At 44.7% G+C, this 15,276-nt stretch overlaps 1 protein-coding gene across 4 annotated transcripts; it reads left to right on the forward strand.

Moving 5' to 3' along the window:
• Nucleotides 1-1,278: 1,278 nt before the first annotated feature.
• On the forward strand, nucleotides 1,279-15,276 carry PRKAG1 (protein kinase AMP-activated non-catalytic subunit gamma 1). 4 transcript variants are annotated; one of them, XM_060111826.1, is made up of 12 exons: nucleotides 1,279-1,368; nucleotides 5,332-5,380; nucleotides 12,316-12,425; nucleotides 12,625-12,706; nucleotides 12,805-12,863; nucleotides 13,003-13,048; nucleotides 13,151-13,205; nucleotides 13,640-13,766; nucleotides 13,875-14,040; nucleotides 14,199-14,236; nucleotides 14,505-14,651; nucleotides 14,787-15,276. In XM_060111826.1, the coding sequence occupies exons 1-12, from the start codon at nucleotides 1,360-1,362 to the stop codon at nucleotides 14,889-14,891; spliced, it is 993 nt and encodes a 330-aa protein (XP_059967809.1). In that variant the 5' UTR covers nucleotides 1,279-1,359; the 3' UTR covers nucleotides 14,892-15,276. The 4 variants fall into 4 exon arrangements, with proteins under 4 accessions (XP_059967809.1, XP_059967810.1, XP_059967808.1 ...); XM_060111825.1 differs by lacking the exon at nucleotides 1,279-1,368 and adding an exon at nucleotides 1,396-1,567; XM_060111828.1 differs by lacking the exon at nucleotides 1,279-1,368 and adding an exon at nucleotides 3,999-4,449.

The raw sequence follows: 15,276 nt of genomic DNA on the forward strand, positions 1-15,276 counted from the left end.
AGACCCCTCTCTGGTAGGGAGCCATGGGAATGAAGATGAAGCTTATATGCAGTTCTCTCCTAGGGGCTGTGGGCAAAGGGCATTTTGTAATTAATATTTTCAAGAATCAAATGTCTGGAGTGTAGGGGTGGGCTTGGTGGTGGTGTATGGGCGGGCCTGCTGGAGGGGGAGCACGGTTGCTGTTGTGATTTTAGGTTTGTTTTTGTTTGTTTTCGAATTTGGGGGGTTGCGGATTGATGGGGGTAGGGAGATTTTTTTTTTTTTTTAAGCTGCTTCCTCAACTGTTTCAAGCTGCAAATGTTTAAGAGAATGACATCCCCTCACCCCCACAGAAACCACTGTAATTAAATCAGACAGTGGGGAGACTGGGCTGCTGCCCCCCAAAGCCATTGGATGTTCCTTTTCCAGGAGCAAAGAAGGTCTAGGCTACAGGGAGGGGGAGGTTGGCTCCTGCGAGTCAGGCTCTGGTTGGGGCTTGGGCCCTGGGATTGGGAAAAGGGGATGGGGCAGACTTTGTAAGCATATGCTAGGTATCTGATAGTCCTGTAGAATTTAGTGAAGAAACCTTATACAGTTTTTAATTTTTATATAAACTAACTCAGACCCAAGCTACAAGGTTGGAATTTTGGTTGTTGGTTTTTTTTTTTTTTTTTTTTTAAAGTACCCCGCCTGTATAATTGCATCAGAATTCCCTCTCCCCCGCCCCGCCCTTCCCCGTGCCCCATGTTTGTATTTTGGGTTGGTTTACACTTGCACATATTCAATTTTCAGTTTTTCCCCTTTACGGTCTTCTCCCCTCACCTCCAGGACCCTCCCTCCCCCTTTTTAAAAAATAAATCTGACAAGTGTGAATCCCGTGAAGACTTTATTTTGTGTTGTGTGTATCCTGTACAGCAAGGTTGGTCCTTCGTAACAACGGATGAAATGATTCCCTTTTTTAAAGCGCCCTCTCTCCCTCCACCCCCAGCGCCCCTGTCCTTGGCATGTTTTGTATCAGCGATCATTCTGAACTGTACATAATTTATGTTGCAAGAGGCAAAGGGCAAGTTTTGGATTTTGCTTCTTCCAAGTTTGTTTTTAAACGACAAATAAAAAAAGAACATTTTAAATACAAGCGGCTCCGTCCCGTCACCCTCGCCGTCGGTGGGATCCGTGAGGTGCGGGAGGACCGCGGGGAGGGCGCTTTCGGAGGCCAGGCCACGCCGGAAGGGTCAGCTCTCGGCCTTCCGCCCTTGGCTTGCGTCAGTTCTGACGTAGGCGGAAGTGGCGTCGCGGTACCGGACGTGGGGCGGGACCTTCCCCGCCTCCCGACCCGGGCAAGCTTCCTAAAGCGAACGAACCCAGCCGGCGTCTCTCGCGATGGAGGCGGTGAGGAGCGCGGGAGGGCTGCGGGAGGGCGCCGTGGAGCTTGAGACCCCCGTCAGGGGACGGGGAGGCCGGGGCCGGCGCTGGTGCCCAGTAAATGAGAAGCAGGGTGTCTGTCCTATCCCGTGACCCTGCCCCTCCGCTCCTTCGCCGAGTGCATCTCCTAGGACTGGGCCGCGCCCGTGCCTGCCTTCGGTCTGTGGTACTTTTCGCCCGAGCGGGCAGTGACTCCTAGCTCCCTCCTTGGAACCTACGCACGCCTTGGCGATATCGGGCCTCCTTTCCTTTTAGCGCCTTGAGCCCTTCAGAGGTTTGCCTGAGAGAGAAGGGTTGTGAGCCAGCTTTCCTGGGTGAAGCAGGGGGTTCCGAGGGACCCCCGCTTGCAGGTAGCACCTGGTCCCCAGTTGTGTGAGGGTGATTCATCCAGTCCTTGGCAGGAGGGACGTCTGAAAGACTTTTATACTGCATTGAGGTGTCCAGCGAGGTAACATACCCTTAATGAGACTGAAAAGTGGGGTTTCCCTGAAGGAGGGAATCTTTCAGTGTTCGAGGCCACTGTGTCCCCGATCTAGTTTAGGTCACTCCCTGCTCTGCGATTCTAAGCAGGGGTGTTGGCAAAGCTCCTTCTTGGCAGGCAGGCATTGACGGTTTGTGGCAGGTCCCTGTCATCCTCCCAGGGTTGCTGCAGGTTGCCTTCTACCTGTTTGGACCCATCCTCACTCTCAGGAGCCTTTGTCTAGTACTCTGGAACCCTTCCCATTCACTTCCCTCCATGTATCCTTTGTCAGGCAGAGTAACTCTAACTACCTTGGTTTTTATCATCTGCTACTGTAGTTGTGTGAGGGCTGCAGGTTCACCTTTCTTTGGATCAGTTACATGCCCAGGGTCATTCCCTTGCTGTACCCTTTGTTTGCCTGCAGAGAGGTCAGGTCCCTAAGGTTATAAAGAAGAACCCAGACCAAAGTGGTAAAATGAGTTGCAGCTGGTCACCCAGGCAAGGGAGTAAGTTCTTACAGATTAAGAGAATTTTGAGCAAGAATAAAAGGTCTGATTCCATTAAATTCAAAATAACATTATTTTTTACTTACTTACAAATGTATTAAGGTTTAAAAAGCATTTTAATATAGGTTTTCTAATTTAGCCCTCATACTTTATGTAGTGGATTAGGTTTTTGGAATAGAAATAGTTTTGAAAAGAAAAAAAAGGGAGTTCCCTGGCGGTCCAGTGGTTAGGACTCAGCCTTTTCACTGCCAGGCCTGGGTTTGATCCCTGGTGGGGGGACTAAGATACCGCAGACCACGCGTCTTGGCCAATAAATAAATTAGTTAATTGAATAAAATAAAGAAAAAAGAAAACTCCTGCTTTGAAAATGCTTAACCTAACTGGAGTGGGGGTGAGGGCAAGTCAGTGACAGCTGTTATTTAAGGTAGGCTGTAATAAATGCTAGCATCAAGATGTAGAAGAAGGACCGTGGCAGCATAGAGGAGGGAGAAATTGCTGTCAGCCCACGAGAGGGCATTGCAGGTTGAGAGAACAGTGCGAGCAAGGGCATAGAAACTGGGGCATGTAGAGATTAATTGGGGTGAGCCAGTGGCTTGATGTTGCTGGAGCTTTGGATTTTGGTCACAGTTGGAGAAATGACTGGAAACTGGAAAAGTAAGCTGGGGTCAGGCTGAAGATATTGCATACCACAGTAAGTTTGAACTTTGTTTTGTAATAAGAGGACCCATGGAAGATTCATGAGCAAGGTAGTGAGTGTACTTTAGGAATATTCCTAACGGCTTTCTGTAAATGGATGAAGCTGCTTCAGAAAGTAGTGAGTTCTTGGTTGCTGGAGTTGAAAGTCCCTTCCAAACCTGAGATGCTTGGTGAGAGAACTTGGTGACAGCATGAAAGACAAATGGAAGAGGAAATAGACTTCCTCTTCTCTAAACTGGCAGGGAGACCAGCTTAGAGAATGCTATAGAAGTGGGATGTAAAAGGCTAAGTTAAAGCTGTGAAAGTGGAAAGGAGAGAGATGGCTTTGAGGCATTTCTAACATAGCAACTTAGCTGATAGATGTTAAGGACAAGTTTAGGTCATGCCCTGCTCTGTCATTCTAAGCAGACATGTTGGCATAGCTCGTTCTTGGAGGAATCAAGACCACAGTTCCAGGCATCAGGGAAGACAGCAGTGCAAAAAAAAAAAAGGTGGGACCCACAGTAAGAATAATAGTACTGGGGGGACAGATGCTGTTCTGTTTTGTATTGAAGCATTTGAGGAGTCTCTGTGACATCTGTGGTGGTCCAGCAAACAACTGAAAATGTGGATCAGGAGTTTGGAAGAAATTGTGAGTCTGTGTGTCAGATCTAGGGTGTGTCTCTGAAGATAGTATTTTGCACAAGTCCCCTATGTTATTAAATGTAGAGAGAGTGGACATAATTACCCCACTCCTGTGTGGAGAAACAGGCAGAAAGATAAAGTCATATTCAATTGTGTCTGACTCTCATGTAGGTATCTATGTCTCTGTTTAGCTGTATGTCTCTTTTCTGTTTCTGTAACTTAATCTTAGGTCTCTCTGTTCATATCAGTGTGTATCATTATCAATTTGAGAGTTAAAAAACAAAACAGTTGAGAGTTATATGCAAACCCCCATGCTATGTGGTATGAGGGAGTGATACAAAGAAGTATAAGATAGTTCCAGGCTTCCAGGAATTTACAGTCTGTTTGGATAGATAACGAACAAAATAACTGTAGCACAGTGCAGTAAATAAGTATCATACACTGGGTACAATAATTTCTACAGAAGTAGCTGTTTCTGTGTCTTTGTATAGATCTTTGTAAGACTGCTTTACTGCTGAACAGACCTCTTTCCCACTTAGAAGTGATGAGGCTGTTGTTCCGATCGTTTTGCCAAAATGCCAGGCCATGCTGATAGCCTTATGCTGCCCAGACAGAAGAGAGGGAGATTATCCCCTGCCCACACCCTGGCCCATTAGAGGAGGGAAGTTTAGGGCTGTCCTGCCAACTTGACCCTGTTTACCAGCCAACCTCCCAGGTTCAAGCCAAGGCCTTTAACTTCATGTTACTACAGCAGCTGTGGAGGTAAAGTATGACTTTAAGTTAGTTTGGGGATATTACCCAGACAGAGCAAAATAGAGCCAAAACTGTTGATTCCAGCCGCCAAAAATTATCACGATCTCTCCTGGGTTCCTAGATAACAATGAAATTTCCAAATGTTCCCACTTGAGGGAGCACAGAGATGGTTCTGAAGGTTTCTCTATATTCAAAGCACTTTCTAACCTCAGACTGTCATGAACAAGGAAACTTGGAAAACCAGCACCCTCTGGGCTGTAGCAGCCTTTGACTCACAAGGGTGCTGAGAGGACTCAGTTCCCTAGTTTCAGAACATTTATCCTTCTTATCTACCCCTCAGTCATTCAAACTTTGACTCTCTCTGGTAGTCAGCTACTGGGATCTTCCCCAGATGTGGCCCCCTCTCATGGTAAGGGGTACGTCAGTGACTCAGGCGCCCACAACTACACTTAGTGACTGCTTGGGGGAAAGCAGTATTGTCTCTCTGGCTTCCATATTTTTATAAAATAGGTCTGTGAGAGTCTTTTGGGGCCAACCTTAAGCTCACATTTTCTAGTCTCAGCTTTTAAGACCTAATGCTTCATTAGGCAAGGTAGTATATAAGGGCATGAGCTTTGGAACAGCACAGATCTGTATTCAAATCCCCATTCCACCCTTTGCCAGCCATGCAACCTTGGGCAGGTTGCTTAATATTTCTTGAACCTAAGTTTCCTAATCTGTGAAAATAAGGCTAATAATAGTATTCATCTTAGGGTTATTATAAAGATTAAATGAGATAATATTTCTGAAGGACAAGGAAGTCATTAGTTAACCAGCCCTTTCCCTAATGTTGCTAGGCTCAAATGGATGGAGCCTAAGATAAGCTGAATCTTTGTTCCTCTGTCTCTCCAGGTCACTTCTTCAGATAACTACTCAGCTCTGGAAAATGAGCATCCTCAAGGTAAGTTTACTGAAGAAAGGAAACTTGTGTGAAAACCAGTTTCATACCAGTAGCCCAATCCTAATTTGTCTTCAGCAGTGCTTTTGAATTTCTCCCAGAGTCTTCCCTGGGAAGATCAAAGCTGGGCCAGATAATGTGCCAAACCACATAAATCAGGAACAATGATTTGGCAAGATCACCTAGGAATAAATCTTGGGCAGGGTGAGGATGATTAATATCTTCAGTTGTCAAACCACTTGAGAGAAACTTTTGAGGTACAGGGAAAACTTCCATAGGCAACTCTGGGCTGGCTAACCATGGTTTAGAAGTCCCTGGTAGGGACTTCCCTGGTGGTCCAGTGATTAAGACTCTGTGCTTCCAATGCAGGGGGTGCAGGTTCCATCCCTGGTTGGGGAACTAAGGTCCCACATGCTGTGCGGCCAAAAAAGAAAGAAAGAAAGAAAGAATAGTGAATGAATAAATGAGTTGATACTGGGAAGAAAAAAAAAAAAAAGTCCCTGGTATGTTCTGAGTAGCCCAGAAACAAAGCCACTAGGATTTTATCATACAGCGATCTCACTAAAACCGCTGAGTGTACACAATAAATTATAGAAGAGACTTGAAACCCTTAGAACTAATCTAGAAATAGAGGCACTAAACCCTAAAATTCAGGGCACAGGAGAAGAAATTCCAGCACCTGCCCAAATACTTGGTTAGAATGGAATGGTCCAACCCTAGGTCATCTAAAAAGAAGCAAAATTTATAGGCATCTCTGGTAAAGAATTTTGCCCAGGAACACTCCTAGTCTTCCTAGGATATGTTTATGGCATTAGGAGTACACACTTTCTCAGAGGATTGAAATATGGGATGAGATCCTAGGACATATTATTAAACGTCCGTGAGTTCTCCACAAGAATTTTTTAAATGTTCTGTTTTCATGTTGTTGGTATCCAAAAAAGTTAATATAGTCATATTTTGAATTACCTAGACGATTCTTCATAATTGAGTACTGCCCCATGATATCAGTGCTTATTTTGTGTTTCTGAGTGCATTCACATTAGCACCAACTGAGGCAGGGGTAAGAAGCTCAAATTGTCTCCATGGATCAAGCAGTGACGTGAGCTGCGTATGACTACAATAACCTGTAGGTCTCGTTGCATCTAAAAGGAGGCAGCAACTATCCAGGTCTGGTCAATTGCAACTATTTGGGAATTCACAACCTACTTTTGTCAGATCTTCTGATTATGAAAAGAAACTGCGAGTTTGGATTTGTATGTAAATCTCCAGATTTTTTTTTAATTGGGCAACTGATTTAAATTATTTTAAAAATCCTGGGAAAACCAAGTCAAATATGTTTGTAGGCCTGTAGCCTGGAATGATAGTATTTAACTATCAGTGTAGCATGTCTTAAACTGGTGTCAAAAGACATATTCTTGGGAGTCTGTGAGTTTTCAAATTTGAGGAACAATGGTGGCCTTCCAGTTAAAGATGGTGGATTGAATACATGCATCTACTTTCGCTCCTTCGCAAAAAGCCACTAAAACCATGAAGGAATTTTTTTTAAAAGGTACAAACCCACCAGAATAGGGAGAACAAGAGAGGAGATAATAGCAATGAATTTTTGGAAGCTGGAAAGCAGACAGAAGTGTGGTAAGTGACTTAGCAGACCTGAGAAAACTGAATTATAAACTAGCAGTGAGGAAAGCCCAAAAGCATTGAAGGTCCAAGAAGCAGTCAGATCCCAAGACTCCCTACCCCACTGAGTAGAGCTGGGAAACTCCCATCCCAACTTTGGCAAAGACTGGAGGTATGCAAAGGGGCGCCGGCCCAGTTGAAGGCAGAGGTACTGTGCTGAAAACAGGAGCATGAAGTGAACTATACTGGATGCTGAGACCCCAGCCCTTTTCCCCCATTCGGTTTTCAGAGTGCTAATAGGAAAGACTTCATCCTCCAAGCACAAAATTGCATGAATAATCCTTCTCTTCAGAATCCCATTGAGGGGAAAGCCCTAAAAATGTAAGTATTGAGTGTTCGCCATCTAAATGGTTCACCGTCAACAAGGTTCATTTACAGACATAGAGCTTCTAATCAGCTTTAAAGACTCCACTCTTAAAATATGGTTTGAATCCTCCTTTAAACCAAGGATTACCAGACATCTAAAGAAAGCCTGTAACATGAAAAAAGTGATCCAAACTGCCCCCCACAAATGGAAAAAAACAAACAGGAAAAAAAGCAACAGAAGGGAAAAGTCAATGCATAGAGAAGAGAACTTTAAAAATCAATGTTAATGGACTTCCCTGGTGGCACAGTGATTAAGAATCTGCCTGTTGGGCTTCCCTGGTGGCACAGTGGCTGAGAGTCCGCCTGCCGATGCAGGGGACACAGGTTCGTGCCCCGGTCGGGGAAGATCCCACATGCCGCGGAGCGGCTGGGCCCGTGAGCCATGGCCGCTGAGCCTGCACGTCCGGAGCCTATGCTCCGCAACGGGAGAGGCCACAACAGTGAGAGGCCCGCGTACCGCAAAAAAAAAAAAAAAATCTGCCTGCCAGTGCAGGGGACATGAGTTCGATCCCTGGTCCGGGAAGATCCCACATGCCGCAGAGCAGATGAGCCTGTGCACCACAACTACTGAGCCGGCATGCCGCAACTACTGAAGCACTGAAGTGCCTAGAGCCCATGCTTTGCAACAAGAGAAGCCACTACAATGAGAAGCTTGTGCACTGTAACGAAGAGTAGCCCTTGCTCACCACGACTAGAGAAAGCCCGCACGCAGCAACAAAGACCCAATGCAGCCAAAAATAAATAAATAAAGAAATAAATTTATTAAAAATAAATTTTAAAAATTAACATTAACACATACTCAGATAAAGAATATTTCCACCATGAAACAAGTACAGGAAGTAATTTTTTAAAGAAAAGCAGTTTTCAGAAAACAAAAAAGGAGCTCTTGGAAATTAAAAATATAATAGCAAAAATTTTAAACTAAGTAGGAGGTGTGGAAAATCAAGTTGAAGAAATCTCTCATAAAGTAGAATTTAAAAAATCAAAGAAGTGGGGCTTCCCTGGTGGCGCAGTGGTTGAGAGTCCGCCTGCCGATGCAGGGGACACGGGTTTGTGCCCCGATCCGGGAAGATGCCACATGCCGCGGAGCGGCTGGGCCCGTGAGCCATGGCCGCTGAGCCTGCGCATCTGGAGCCTGTGCTCCGCAACGGGAGAGGCCACAACAGTGAGAGGCCTGCGTACCGCAAAAAAAAAAAAAAAATCAAAGAAGTGGACTCACAGACATAGAAAACAAACTTATGGTTACCAGAGGAGAAAGGAGGGGGATAAATTAGGAGTATGGGATTAACAGATATAAACAACAAAGTCCTACTGTATAGCACAAGGAACTGTATTCAATATCTTGTAATAAACTATAATGGAAAAGAAAAAAAAATCAAAGAAGAGGAAAGTAGGAGAGAAAAGATACAGTAGTTAGTACCTCCTTATCCTTGGGATATACATTCCAGGACTCCCAGTGAATGCCTGAAACCGCAGATACTATGAAACCCTGTATGTATTATGTTTTTTCCTGTACATACATACATACCTATGAAAGTTTAATTTACAAATTAGGCACAGTAAGAGATTAACAACAGTAATTAATAATAGAACAGTTATATATTAAGAGTTATGTGAATGGGGTTGGTCGGTCTGTCTGCCTCTAAATATCTTATTGTACAAATTTAATGCCTTTTCCATCTTGACTAAGCCCTTATCACACACTGACCCCATAACTTTTGCAGTTGGAGGTGCAACAGCAAAACTAGCATGAATTCCTTTTTCATTCTTCACAGTTTCACAGATAGAAGATTCATTCTTTTTTTTTTAATCAGTGAATTGTGTTTATGCTGATTGTTTTTTTTTTTATTTAACATTTTTATTTATTTATTTTTGGCTGCGTTGGGTCTTCGTTGCTGCATGCAGGCTTTCTCTAGTTGTGGCGAGCGGGGGCTACTCTTCGTTGCAGTATGTGGGCTTCTCATTGCGGTGGCTTGTCTTGGTGCTGAGCACAGGCTCTAGGCGCGCGGGCTTCAGTAGTTGTGGTGCATGGGCTCGGTAGTTGTGGCTCACGGGCTCTAGAGCTCAGGCTCAGTAGTTGTGGCACACAGGCTTAGTTGCTCCGTGGCATGCGGGATCTTCCCAGACCAGGGATTGAACCCATGTCCCTGCCTTGGCAGGTGGATTCTTAGCCACTGCGCCACCAGGGAAGTCCAGAAGGTTCATTCTTATCATAGATCTCAGCATGTGATTTTTTTTTTTCTTTCCCTTATTAAGTCAAGAACTTTCACCTTTTCACTTACAGGAAGCACTTTGGGGCTTCAGTTTTACATATCCGAATTGCCAGCATCACTATTCTTGTGCTCTGTGGCCATTATCAAGTAAAATAAGGGTTACTTGAACACAAACACTGTGATACAGCGACAGTCAATCTGATAACTGAGAGGGCTACTAAGTGACTAACGGGCGGGATATGCTGGACAAAGGGACGATTGACGCCCAGGGCTGGAACTGAGCTTAATGGCAAGAGATTTCATCATGTTGCTCAGAATGCCGTGCAATTTAAAACTTATGAATTGTTTATTTCTGGAATTTTCCATTTAATATTCAGACTAGGGTTGACCACGGGTAACTGAGACCGTGGAAAGTGAAACCTTGGATAAGGGGGGGACTACTGTATTTTAAAAACAACAACAACAACAAAAACAAACCTTAAAGGGTCAGTTTTGGAAGTCCAATATCTAAATAATAGGAGTTACAGAAAGAGAAAAATGACAACACAGAGGGAAGGAAACAATCAAGGAAGTAATTCAAGAACATTTCCTGGAACTGAAGAACATTAGTTTTCATGTTGAAAGGACTCATTGAATATTCAGAACAATGGGTGAAATTGTCCCATCCAAAGCACAATCATCATGAGATTTCAGAATACTGGGAACAAAGAGAAGATCCTAAGTTTCCAAAGAGAAAAAAACAAGTCACATACAAAGAGTCAGAATTGCCTGGGACTCCGGACTCTCAACAGCACCAGAAGCTGGAAGGCAATGAAGCAGTGCCTTCAATATTCTGCAGAAAAACAAATTCCAACCTAGAATTCTATATCCAGCCAAACTATAATTCAAAGATGAGGGTAAAATAAAGATATCTGCAGGCTACAAGGTCTCAAAAAATTTACTTCCCATGCACCCTTTCTCAGGAAGCTACTGGAAGATGTGCTCCACCAAAACAAGGGAGTAATCAAAAAAGATGAAAACATGGGATACAGGACACAGGAGTGCCAGTACAGGAGAGACGTGAAAGGGCTCCCCTGGATGGTGATGAAGGAAGATCTAAGGATGACAGCAGTGCACACCAGGCACACCAGCCCAGATCTGAGCAGGTCAGAAGGCTCCAGAGAGACTTCTTTGGGTAGTTTAAATTGTTAGACTATCTCATGCTTCTGAACTTCTTGAAAGGAGATGTAAACAATTGGTAAAGAGTTTGGGGATTGAATTAGTTATAAGTACTATGCATAGAGAACTAAGCAAACAAAAAGACGAGACAGTTATTAACTCCCAGGAAAACAAAAAGTTGTGAAAGAAAAAAAAATCAGACTTTACTACTTGACTTAGCTCTGAATAATGAATATTTAGTCAAAATTATTTAAATACTGATGTAACCAACCTTACAGTTTAACTTCTGGGAGAACGGAGTGATGGGAGGTGCATGTTTATAATGGGGTCCTGGTAGTAAAGAGAATTGAAAATTCTCATCTTCCTTGCATGTTAATAGATAATGCCTCTCATCTTCCTTGCATGATAATGGTTAATGCCTAAAAGTGAACGAAAAAAGTAGCAATATAAGCATGTTATTTATAGACATAAAAATAAGTACCAAAATACTCAGCTAAAAGAGGTCTCATCTCTGGGGAGGGGTAGTACAGGGAGGTGGGTGCTAGGGACTGCAGTTTTTCTTAACAAAATCTGTAGAACTGTTTGACTCTTTAACCTGTGTACCTGTATAACTTTGGTAAAAAATTAAAAACAAACAACTGGCATAGGATTTAAGAGCGTGAACTTTGGAATCAGGTAGATCCGTGTTTGAGTCTTTCTTGTTACTAATGGTATGACCTTGAGCAGTTTTGTTTGTTTGTTTGTTTGTTTGTTTGCTGCTTTCCACCTGTTTTCTCAGCTGAAAAATGAGGGCAATATTTATTTGCCTTGCAGATTAAATGGTGTAATATTTTAAAGTACACATAGCATACTATGTAGCACATTTGGGCTGTTATTTTGGGGCTTGCTTCTCCAGTTGAGAGCAAGCAGTTAAAATCAGGGGAATGGAAAGGTAAACCCAGCCAGGGTCTCTCATTTGTCTAGAGTAGGTGGGATGATTTCTGATTCACAGGGTCATCCCAAGATGGACTCTCAGGTTGTTTTGGGCCAGGTTGATTGAGCACTGGGCTTTAACTTAGTGTTGTTCTGAAATGGCCCAACTTGGACCATGACTTTCTCACCTGTGGGTCTTAGAAGAATTTTAAGAAGTTTACTTGGATTTTAAGAGGCTTAATTACATCTTAATTGAGAAAAGAGAACAAGTGAAAATGTGCTAAATATATGAAAAGGAAAATGAGTTAAAGATGAGAAAAAAAGCTTTTAGACTAGAATAGGTTAATGAAAGTATTACAGACTTTCTGTTTTAGTCAGCCATCTTTTGGCTAAGGAGCCAATAGATATAGGTCTACCTGGGGGTGGGGTTGGATGAAATGGTTTCTAAGGGGTTTTCCAGGTTTTGTGGGAACAATAGGAACAAAACAGAATAGGGGGCCTTATAAAATCATGCTGTAAATATTTGAGCAACTACGATACTTTTATTTTCTGCCTCTTTTGATTGTGAGTTGTTGCATGGAAGGAAGCTACTAACTATCCCACCCTATGCAGAGACTCCAGAATCCAACAATAGCGTGTATACTTCCTTCATGAAGTCTCATCGCTGCTATGACCTGATTCCCACAAGCTCAAAATTGGTTGTATTTGATACTTCCCTTCAGGTAGGTGAAATCCTCTTTTCCCTTCCCCCTTCCTTGGAGCCTCTGGTTCAGTACCTCTCATCCTACCTCATCCCAAGGGTAATACCCTTGTCCTTCTATGGGGTTAGGCTCATGTTTTCCTCAGCATACCCAGTTCCTATTCTTTTAAAGTCCTGCCCCCTGGGAATCTTCCTTTGTGACTGTGACTCTTTCACTACAGGTGAAGAAAGCTTTCTTTGCTTTGGTGACTAATGGTGTCCGAGCTGCCCCTTTGTGGGATAGTAAGAAGCAAAGTTTTGTGGGTAAGCAGGAGTTGTTGGAACACAGTTTTACTGGCATCTTGTGCTGGGCAGGGAGAGAAGCTTTGAGCAGTGCTGAGGGCTCTTATCTTGGCCTCTAGGCATGCTGACCATCACTGATTTCATCAATATTCTGCACCGCTACTATAAATCAGCCCTGGTAAGGAGCCTTAGCTCAATGACCAAAACCACTTTCCCTGCCCAGAGTCCCTCATTCTCATTTCCTTTCTTCCAAACAAACTACAAGGGGTTAATGAAGTAGGGAGATCAAGTCTCAAGTTCTGTTGCTCTGCTTTCAGGTACAGATCTATGAGCTGGAAGAACACAAGATAGAAACTTGGAGAGGTATGTAGAGAACTGGGGGTTGTAAAAGGATAAAGGGATGGAAAGTTTCCTGGGAAACAGTTTTTCATGGTGGTGTTTTGTGAACCTCCCTTTTCCCTTCAGAGGTGTACCTACAGGACTCCTTTAAACCACTTGTCTGCATTTCTCCTAATGCCAGGTGAGTTCCAGCTAACCATTTGTCCAGAGGGGAAAGGGCCTTACCATCATCATAGCTAAGGCTCTAGATACCCAAAGATCCAAGGGCAGAAGAGAGGCAAGACACTCCTCTCTCTCTCTCTCTCTCTCTCTCCGCCCCCCTCTCTCCCTCTCCCTCTCTCTCTCTCTCTCTCTCTCTCTCTCTCCCCCCCTCTCCCTCTCCCTCTCCCTCTCCCTCTCCCTCCCTCCCTCTCTCTCTCTCTCTCTCTCACACACACACACACACACACGCACACACACACACACACACACACACACACACATACATATTTAGGTCTAGTCTGAACACTGCTCCTCTCCCCCAACCACCTGTTTATAAACAAACTCTAAGGAGCTATTTAACCACCCTAAGGCCCAGCACTGTGGAACTTATCATTATCCCCTACCTTCCCACAGCTTGTTTGATGCTGTTTCTTCATTAATTCGAAACAAGATCCACAGGCTGCCAGTGATTGACCCGGAATCAGGCAACACCTTGTACATCCTCACCCACAAGCGCATCCTCAAATTCCTCAAGTTGTTTGTAAGTGCTCTTCAGCCCGGTTTTTACTTCTTACATACTTGTCGGAGGGGTATCCAAAGGTGGTTTGAGGGGCCTTGAAAAAAATCAAGATGATGGTTATTTCCTCAGATCACTGAGTTCCCCAAGCCAGAGTTCATGTCTAAGTCTCTGGAAGAGCTACAGATCGGCACCTATGCTAACATTGCTATGGTCCGCACTACTACCCCCGTCTATGTGGCTCTGGGCATCTTTGTACAGCACCGAGTCTCAGCCCTGCCAGTGGTGGATGAGAAAGGTGAGAGATTGGGCAAAAGGAGAGGGAGGGCTCCAGGGAAGCCAGGGAGGCTGTGGGAAAATCTGCTGTCCCCTCAGCTTAGCCCGGAGGGTGATTCTATAGGCAGGGGGGGCCTTGGATGCCAGATCCTCCTTGCTGAGCTGCCTCTGTCCCCCTAGGGCGTGTGGTGGACATCTACTCCAAGTTTGATGTTATCGTGAGTGATTGTGGAGGTGCTGGGAGGCAGGGAAAGGGGTGGGGTGTTGGATGTGGAGAGGGAGAAGAAGAGAGTCTCTTCTGGGACCTGAGGGTTTTAGAAGCTTCCAAGCTTTCAAATCCTATTTGAAAAGGAATTGAATGAGCTGGGTATGGCTTGTGGGCATGGCTGACAGCTACCCTAAGTCACTCTGGTGAGGCTGGGTGGGCTCGGAGTTTGCGGGCTGGCTCCCTTGCTTCCCTGCATGAATGTTTCTCTCTCTCCCCAGAATCTGGCAGCAGAAAAGACCTACAACAACCTAGATGTGTCAGTGACCAAAGCCCTGCAACATCGATCGCATCACTTTGAGGGTGTCCTCAAGTGCTACCTGCATGAGACTCTGGAAACCATCATCAACAGGCTGGTAGAAGCAGAGGTAGGGGAGCCAGCAACCCAAAAGGTTCTGGGGGTAGCAGCTTTGGTTTGGCATGGAGGGTAGGGGCTGAAGGGCTCACCTTAACTGAGGCTGGCACTAAACATCCCTTTCTCCCTTCCTTATTGCTCTGTGCAGGTTCACCGACTTGTAGTGGTGGATGAGAATGATGTGGTCAAGGGAATTGTATCACTGTCTGACATCCTGCAGGCCCTGGTGCTCACAGGCGGAGAGAAGCCCTGAGCCAGGGGAAGGGGTCATGCAGCACCAGGGGTTATGCCCCACTCACTGCCTGCCCAAAGCTCTGGGAACCAGAGACGAGAACTTTAGAGAATTGTGACTCTGTTCCCTGCCCGGGAGCCCCCTACCCTTCTACATGGGAGTGAGGGAAGGTGTGGGGGAGGAAGGAGAATGGATTTTTAGCTGTCCTTATCCTCACCCTTGAGGAAAACTTTCAGCCTAGTCCCCGTCCACTTAGACATAGCCCCCTTTCTGTGCCCCTCAGGCAAATTCTGATCTCTGAGAGATCCCCAGACCTCACCCAGCCTTTGCCTCTATCTGTCCCTGACTCCACCCTAAGATAATGGACACAACAAAACTCTTCATAAAGATATTTTTATTCATCCTG

Source organism: Mesoplodon densirostris, chromosome 11 (genome assembly GCF_025265405.1).
Source record: "Mesoplodon densirostris isolate mMesDen1 chromosome 11, mMesDen1 primary haplotype, whole genome shotgun sequence".
In the NCBI taxonomy this organism is placed as follows: domain Eukaryota; kingdom Metazoa; phylum Chordata; class Mammalia; order Artiodactyla; family Ziphiidae; genus Mesoplodon; species Mesoplodon densirostris.

Bases quoted from the DNA above. Each gene is read 5' to 3' on its own strand.
- PRKAG1 (XM_060111825.1), top strand. From the start codon at position 1,463: ATGAGAAGCAGGGTGTCTGTCCTATCCCGTGACCCTGCCCCTCCGCTC. The intron at 5,381-12,315 runs GTAAGTTTACTG...CACCCTATGCAG, and splicing joins GGAAAATGAGCATCCTCAAG to AGACTCCAGAATCCAACAAT. The intron at 13,206-13,639 runs GTGAGTTCCAGC...ACCTTCCCACAG, and splicing joins TGCATTTCTCCTAATGCCAG to CTTGTTTGATGCTGTTTCTT.